Source organism: Phytophthora parasitica, assembly GCF_000247585.1.
Source record: "Phytophthora parasitica INRA-310 unplaced genomic scaffold supercont2.5, whole genome shotgun sequence".
NCBI classification, from domain to species: Eukaryota; Oomycota; class Peronosporomycetes; order Peronosporales; family Peronosporaceae; genus Phytophthora; species Phytophthora nicotianae.
In genome coordinates this window covers 1,816,208-1,823,592 of record NW_008648991.1, presented here as the reverse complement: position 1 = coordinate 1,823,592, position 7,385 = coordinate 1,816,208, and the positions used below count along the sequence as shown (strand labels likewise).

At 49.3% G+C, this 7,385-nt stretch overlaps 4 protein-coding genes across 4 annotated transcripts; 2 read left to right on the top strand and 2 right to left on the bottom strand.

Moving 5' to 3' along the window:
• Positions 1–246: 246 nt before the first annotated feature.
• PPTG_04906 (hypothetical protein) lies at positions 247–1,059 on the top strand (the record flags this gene model as incomplete). Its single annotated transcript, XM_008897248.1, has 1 exon — positions 247–1,059. One exon carries the CDS (start codon positions 247–249, stop codon positions 1,057–1,059), a length of 813 nt encoding a protein of 270 aa, XP_008895496.1.
• Positions 1,060–3,244: 2,185 nt separating this feature from the next.
• Positions 3,245–4,644, top strand: PPTG_04905 (hypothetical protein; the record flags this gene model as incomplete). The annotated part of the gene is made up of 4 exons (XM_008897247.1): positions 3,245–3,560; positions 3,594–3,861; positions 3,916–4,107; positions 4,431–4,644. 4 exons carry the CDS (start codon positions 3,245–3,247, stop codon positions 4,642–4,644), a joined length of 990 nt encoding a protein of 329 aa, XP_008895495.1.
• A 303-nt stretch (positions 4,645–4,947) lies between these two features.
• PPTG_04904 (hypothetical protein) lies at positions 4,948–5,256 on the bottom strand (the record flags this gene model as incomplete). The annotated part of the gene is made up of 1 exon (XM_008897246.1): positions 4,948–5,256. The coding sequence occupies one exon, from the start codon at positions 5,254–5,256 to the stop codon at positions 4,948–4,950; it is 309 nt and encodes a 102-aa protein (XP_008895494.1).
• Positions 5,257–6,001: 745 nt separating this feature from the next.
• On the bottom strand, positions 6,002–7,081 carry PPTG_04903 (hypothetical protein; the record flags this gene model as incomplete). Its single annotated transcript, XM_008897245.1, has 3 exons — positions 6,002–6,120; positions 6,178–6,601; positions 6,950–7,081. 3 exons carry the CDS (start codon positions 7,079–7,081, stop codon positions 6,002–6,004), a joined length of 675 nt encoding a protein of 224 aa, XP_008895493.1.
• Between the last annotated feature and the right edge of the window lie 304 nt (positions 7,082–7,385).

Sequence of the window (7,385 nt, the reverse complement as noted above, 5' to 3'; positions counted from 1 at the left end):
TTCCGCGTCCAGCTCAACGAGGCCATCGAACTTATTCCCCTGGAAGACAGAACCGACATTCGTACTTTGGCGAGTAGTCTCGGTATTGCAAAGTCTACGTTACACGACTACTACCAGGCTGGTGCTTTTCGTAGCCATTCTGCACACGTGAAACCTCTACTTACCGACAAACAGCGAGCTGCACGTGTTGAATTCGCGGCTGGGTTTGTACATCGAGGGTTTGGAGAACGGCTTACATTTAACAGCATGATGGATTTCGTACATCTGGATGAAAAATGGTTTTTCTTGAAGAAGGATAAACAACGGTTTTATTTAGGGGAAAATGAAGATGTGCCACACATTACTGTGAAGAACAAGAACTACATTATCAAGGTTATGTTTCTTTGTGCAGTGACACGTCCGCGTTGGGATGCCACACGACTTCGCATTTGGGATGGAAAAATCGGTCTGTGGCCGTTTGCTGTTTACGAACCCGCTGAGAGAGCTAGCAAGAACAGACCGGCTGGAACCTTAGAGATTAAAACTTATAGCGTCGGCCGTGAGATCTACCATCAAGCACTATGCCGGATGGTCATCCCGCGCATTAAAGAAGTATGGCCGTCTGGCAAGCGTGTGGTGCTACAGCACGACAATGCAAAACCGCACGTCGCGGCGGATGACCCCGAAGTGGTCGCCGCATGTAGCCTTGGGAACTGGAACATGAAGATCTGCCCACAACCTGCAAATTCACCAGACTTTAATGCCAACGACCTGGGATTTTTCAATTCACTGCAGTCACTGCAGTACAAGAAGCGAGCAAAGACTATTGAAGACCTTGTAAACAACGTTGACAGCGCATTCAAGGAGCTCCACTATACCAAACTTGACAGCGTATTTCGAACGCTTCAGTCTGTGCTACAAGCATCGATGAGAGTTGACGGCTGCAACAAATACAACATTCCACACCTTTCCAAGGACAAGCTGAGAGCAGACACTGGTCTTTTGCTGCCGTCGCTAGCTTGTACTGAGGAGGTGTACAACAGAGCAAAGTCGTTCTTAAGTTCGGTTCAGTTGAAATAAATAATGGATACACGCACTTAATTCTTATATTTCCGGACAACAGAATTACAGGGACTGCCTTATATTTTCGGACGGAGGAAGTATATGTTTTTAACAGTAACCTGCTTAGTTTCAAAACAAGCCACTCCGGATGTGGCTTCATTTGAAATGAGCTAGCCCTTTTTATATCTAAAAAGAACCTCCCACCGACCATGACCGGAGAGGAAATGGAGGGAGGCGCGGGGAGTGCTGCGCAGCTCCGCACCCGTCTCCAGCCCGGAGTCGGGTGCCCCAAGGTGCGTCGTGCTGCACACTTGTAGGAGATAAATGCCGTGCAGAAGGCTGCACTCATCGCGCGGCGCCAGTGCACAAGGGCACGCGCTCCTGGAGCCTGTAGCGGGCCTGTGCAGTGTCTCAGCGAGTCGTCTCTTTTGTAAATACAAAATAATTCTTTTAAGTGCGAATTCGACCCTATGTGTTTGACTCCCTTTTTACTGTTCTGCTCAGTTTTTGTGCACTCCTCTGCTTACGTCTCTGCTTTCATTTTTGAATATATTTGAAAGTTCGTCCCCCTATTAAGTCGTATTATTCTCGTTAAAATGTACTTAAATACTTCATAAATGAAGTGTGTCACTAAATGTAATCGAGTATAGTTTCATACTGTCCATTGATTAGGCGAGATAGCCTTCGACAATCAATTAACTATTGCAAACTTTGCTGGGACTAGCTTCGATTTGTTGCCGCCATCTACGTCATTGATGAAGATGCTGTTAGTATGCGACTTCCACTTCCGTGTTAGACGCTCAATTTTGGCATGGAGAGCTACACAACTGCATTCGCGAGCTTGCTAGTTCACTCAGCAAGCTATGCGTTTCCGCCCGATGACAAGGTGCCACGATTGTTGAAGCATGCACGCTGCATCCGGAAGGTAGTCTGCACAAAATGTTCGCAGTTTGTTTCAAACTGTCGTCTAGTCGTTTAGCACAAGAACCATGTAAGCGTAAGTGCAAATACATACCGATATTTTTGTGGGCATCAGACGTACTGTAAATAAGAAAGAATAACCGGTAGCTGCCAGTATTCCTGTGGGCATTGGACGTAAGGTTAGGCATCAACGGTGACAAGATGTAGCCATTGTAGTATGTAGTGCAAGTTGTAGCCACAATGAAGCCATCGTAGCACCGTAACTCCGACAAGGCTCAAAGGAACGGAAGTGAAAGGTTCGAATTGGTTTCACAGACGAAAATTGGGACAATAGGTACAGATCCATAAACGTTTCAAGGCCAGAAGACTTCGAATAAAAAGGCCTTCGTGGTCTTCTTGATAGTAAAAGTAGAGAATCAACTCTCATCGTTTTAAAACACGGTGTGATGCGAATTATAAATCTATGCGTGTATTAGTGCAGACGCTGCCTCTACTGCCTCCACGTCAGCTTACAGTGATCCAAGTCGCAAGCGAGTTTGTCCAAAGTCACGCGGTGGTGCAGATTGGCTTCATTCATTTCGCGCCAGCGCGGACGGCTGTGATGGGTGCGCTAGTAGCAATGTTGATGATTTGGAGTGCAGCAATGTCGGTGGTACAAGAAATAAATGTTCTTTGGTCCGATGTGAGCGTGTTGAGTGTACATGTCGCTGCGTTAGTGTAAGCCCTTGTTCTAAATCAAGCGCAGACACGGCCACGCAAGTCACAACGGCTGGTGCGACTGAGCTAGAATCGACGGGTGGGCTTCGTTGGCTCGCACCAAGTCACGGTCTTCTCACATTTGTTCCTATTAGCCTATGGGTTAACTCGCAGATTGGTTATCCTCGGCTATCCCTATGAGTTAACGCTTATAGATTAGCTCTATGAGCTAACCGAGGAACAAGTACGAGACAGCCGTAACTTGGAGCGAGCCAATGAAACGTTTGAAATTTTGAAGAAGAATATCGTCTTAATGCCGTTACTTCGATATCCGGATCACACCAAGTACTTCGAGATAACTCTTCATGCTAACCGTGGGCGGCTTGCGTCGTCCTTAGACAAGAGCATGATGGATCAATCCTACTAATCCGCTACACCGGTAAGACATTGAATGACTCGGAACTCAGGTATTACCCGGCCGAAAAGGAAGTGGTAGCGCTATGGCGGATACTACGAGTGTTCTACAATCTGATCTCGGAGCGTCACCTCAAGGTCTACGCCCGTAACTCCGTTTTACGCTGGATATATGCGCCTTCGTCACTTGAAAGACGATGCCCACGCTGGTCCGTGGGACCTGGAGGTACATCAGATCGAGAAAGATGAGGGTGCCTTAGCTGCCATTATGGGAGCCGGTATTACTCCGAGGGAGAAGCTCGATCAAGTGGCAGAGTCACGGACCCCGAGCAAAGGACGAGTCATCCCGGTGCCACCAAACAGCCTGGAAATGTTAGAGGTTGCCTACTCAGGATATCTAGTCAGTTTGATGGGGCTGCATAAAACATTAGACAGAAGAGGTAGTTGTGGTTTGATCTTTTGGAAACTCCCAGAGTGGAGAGTGGCTGGTACGCATGGGTTTTTCTGAGACGATGTGACAGTGGATGACGCTGAGTATGGTGGGATGATTAGAGGTATCACGATGGCGTTGGAGCAAGGTGGCTATGACTTAGTCGCGGTGGGCGATTCAAGAATCGCCATGCAGCAAGCTCAAGGGCTAATCAGCTGTAATCAGATCAGCCTGCAGAGCCGGCTGGCCCAGTTCGAGGCACTCGAACAGAAGTTCCGCCTAGTTCGCCTGGTCCACGTGAAGCGCGAGTATAATCAAGCTGCAGATTACCTTACCACTCGGCGGCTGACCGCTGGTGAGTCAGTGGAGATTAATGATCCCTTAGAGCTCACTCATTAGAAGCAGATCAACAGGATTCCCAAGAAACCGGTACGAAAAGGTGAGTCACCGGAGGTCGGACTGTTGAGCGGGAACGCTACACAGCAAGTTCTCCAAGCCATTGTCGATGAGTATCCTGATTCGGACTTTGGCGCGTTGCCAATAAACGCACGCATCTTTGCGGCTGCTCTTCGCAGTAGATCTCGAACAGCAACTCAAGAGGAAGGGTAAGAGGAAGATCAGAGGCTCCAGGCTTAACCCTTTGGAATACCAAGTTGAACGCTGGCACCGAATCAAGGCACATCAAGACAGTCCCAGTTGGATGGTTAAACGGAAAACGTTTTTACGTGGAGATCTCGGCGAACTTTGCCAAGTGGAGTCACAACAAATGGCCAAATTTCGTACAACTACATTTTGGATTCTTGGAATGCTCTATATTAAGACCAGCGCCATCCCGTCCAAGAGCTATGGGCGATGAGCTCAGACTAGTTGTCCCGCAGGATTTACGACAAGGTTTGATACAACACCGTCATGAAGCACTTCAACGTAGACACCACGGAGTGACGAGGACGCATGAGCGTCTGCGCCGAGAGTTTCTCTGGCCAGGTATGTATGCAGATGTGGAGCGATTCGAGAATGAGTGCATCGAATGCGCGTCAGCGAAAAGATCACCTCTAAACCTCGGGCCCTCACCTGATAACATTGAGCCGAACTATCAGTTCGAGGTGTTGTTCATGGACTTTGTAACGCATCTGCCTAAGTAGGAGCGGGGAAACATGTTCCTGCTATTGTTCCAAGACGTTTTTTTCTTCAGATTTCGTTCTATGCAAACTGTTGAGTTTGATGAAAGCTCAATATGCACCATCTGGAAATCTTTCATCCCCGCCAACTCCGAAGAGTTCTCAACATTCGTTTCCCGCGCCGCATTTCCAATGCGACGGTCTACGAGATCTGCGAGGAACGCCTACTACGACACTGAATCACGACAGTCCGATGGACGCTGTTTGACCACAATCTTCGACGACCAGACATTCCGGCGTATCTCCAGATGAAAGCGTACTTCGCTCCTAGAGATCCGTGGTAGTCAGCGCCCATATCCCGCAATTGTAGAGCAGGATCGGAAGGACGTAGTAGTTGTAGAGCCGGATGCGTGTCTTGTTAGTCGTGTAGTGGGGAAGGAGCCAGAGGGCCCAGAGTCGTCGTAGCGCCTCTGCAGCTAGTATTTTGCGCCGGGTGAGATCTTCTGTGTCTTCGAGTAGGGAACCGAGTTTCCGAGTTGAGCGCCACGTTTTTTCGGTTGCTCGAGAGAATCGATTTGCCTCGGATGGCCGTATATGACGCTGCAGCAGTGTGGATTCCGTCTTGGATATGTTCATCTTGAGTGGCCAGCGGGCGAGGAGTTTTGGGGCTCGTTCGAGAATTGATTGTCGTCATGGCCGTGGGGTCTCTGCAGGTGAAGTCGGCATCGTCCGCGTAGACTACCTTTTGCTTTAGTAGGTCGTGGGGTTTGTCGACTTTGCTAGCTACTTCTCGTAATTTTGCTACTAAATAAATCACAAACAAAACAGGTGAGAGTGAGTCGTCTAAGGGTGTCCCCGTGTTGCTTTCGAGGGTAGTGTTCGAAGAGAGAACGTGGTTTTGTGCAGTAGTAGTTGTATCAGCCGGACTCCATCTTCGGGTAGGAAGCTTTCAAGAACGTCGAGCAGCTTTTGTCTGTCTATTGTATCGAACGACCTGGACAGGACGATGCCGAGAACGTGTATGTGTTTGCGGAAGTTTTGTACTCAGGCGCATAAACAACGATGAATCCACATTGCATCTGCAGTGCTACGATGTTTCCGGAATCCACATTAGTAAATATATTTGTTGACTGCAGGAGTGATGCGCTCAAGTACGAGAGCGAGATGGCTTTCCGGATGCTGTTGAGAAGAACAATAGGCAGAAGACTTGAGCATTCCCCTAGGAGTTTGTTTGGTTTGGGTAAGTACAACAGGATGCCTTCATCGAGTTCGAGGGATACACCTATTGCAAAACAGTCGTTGACAAGTGATGCGAGTTTGAGGGTGAGAGCGTCTGCGCCATATTGAGTAGTTCAGCGGGGATGTCGTCTGGCCCTGATGATCAGCCGTTACTGAGCTGTTTAAGCGCGAAACGAAACTCGTCAGCTGTGATCGGATGTTCCAGGGGTCGTGCTGTCGTGGCGATGTCGATGGGGGACCGCGTATTAATAAGAAATTGCTCTTGAAAGTGGTTGCAAATGAGAGAGTTAGTGGGTTTCCGGTCCAGGATATACTTACCTTTGGCGTCATGTAGCATGATCGGTTGCACTCGTGTTCGGATCGTATCGCGGACCGCTTCATGCACTTGAGCTGTGGAGCTCAAACCTTCAATCCGCTTGATCTTGTCGTCGGTACTTTCGGTTGCGAGGTCTCTGCAACGAAATTGAATTTGATGCAGGATTGCGTTGCGCTCTCGTCGTAGAGCGTAGGTATTCGCCTTCATATCATTGTAGATCCGTAGTTGGAGATCACGTTGGTGTGCGGAGAGGCCAGCTATGACTGGGTCCTCGTAGCGCGCTTGCATTGTTGGACAGGTGCGGTAGCCGATGAGGGTTTTCGCGGTCTCTTTGACGCGGTAGAACAGTGAAGACCATTGCGGAGCAATTGGTATAGCGTCAGAGGAGCTGGGGTCGGTAATTGCGTCGTGTAGCGCCTGGATGTGCTGGAATTGGGTCTCATCTTTGTGGATGAGGCGTTCGCGGGTCAGTGTCAGCCGTGAAGGTAATCGTGGTCTTGTTCGAAACCGAAGGCGATGCACGTGTTCAAAGATGAAATCCGCAGAGACAAGCTTGTGATCCAACGTCGTGATTGTGCCTCCTCATGATCTCGCATTCATGCAGAACTTTTGGCAGGATTGCCGGCAGAGGATGTAGTCGATTTGGTTGAATAGGCTGTCTGTCGTCTGGCGTTGGCTCCATGTCGTTCTGTGTCTTGCGCGTTTTTGGAAATCCGTATTCGTAAAGATAGTGAGAATAACAAAAGTCAGCAAGAGCATGGCCGTTGCGGTTACGGCAGCCGCGTCCGTGGAGGCCCACGAAGGGTTCGCCAGGTACGCGGCGTCCAAGTTTAGCGTTGAAATCTCTAGTGATGATAGTGATATTACGTCGGGCGAGTCCATTGAGGGCTTCACCAAGTTCAGCATAGCATTTATCAATGGCCTCAAGGGAGTGTCCACTGTGAGGGGCGTACACGAAGATGGCGGTGGTGCAGCCTGTCTTGGGCATGAGTAGTTGTAGGATTCCGATTCCGTCGCTGTGTGCCCAGTACCTGTGGAGGTATGGGCGTAGGTGAGGAGAACGGCGAACCCAACGCCATGCCGTTCTTCTGTGGCTGGAAGTGTGAGGAGCGTGCACTTCCCGATCAGCTTCTTGTCCAGCAAGGCGAGTCCGGTTTCCTGAAGGCCGAAGATGTCGATCTTATAGCGGCGGAGGTCTTTGGAGGAGTGT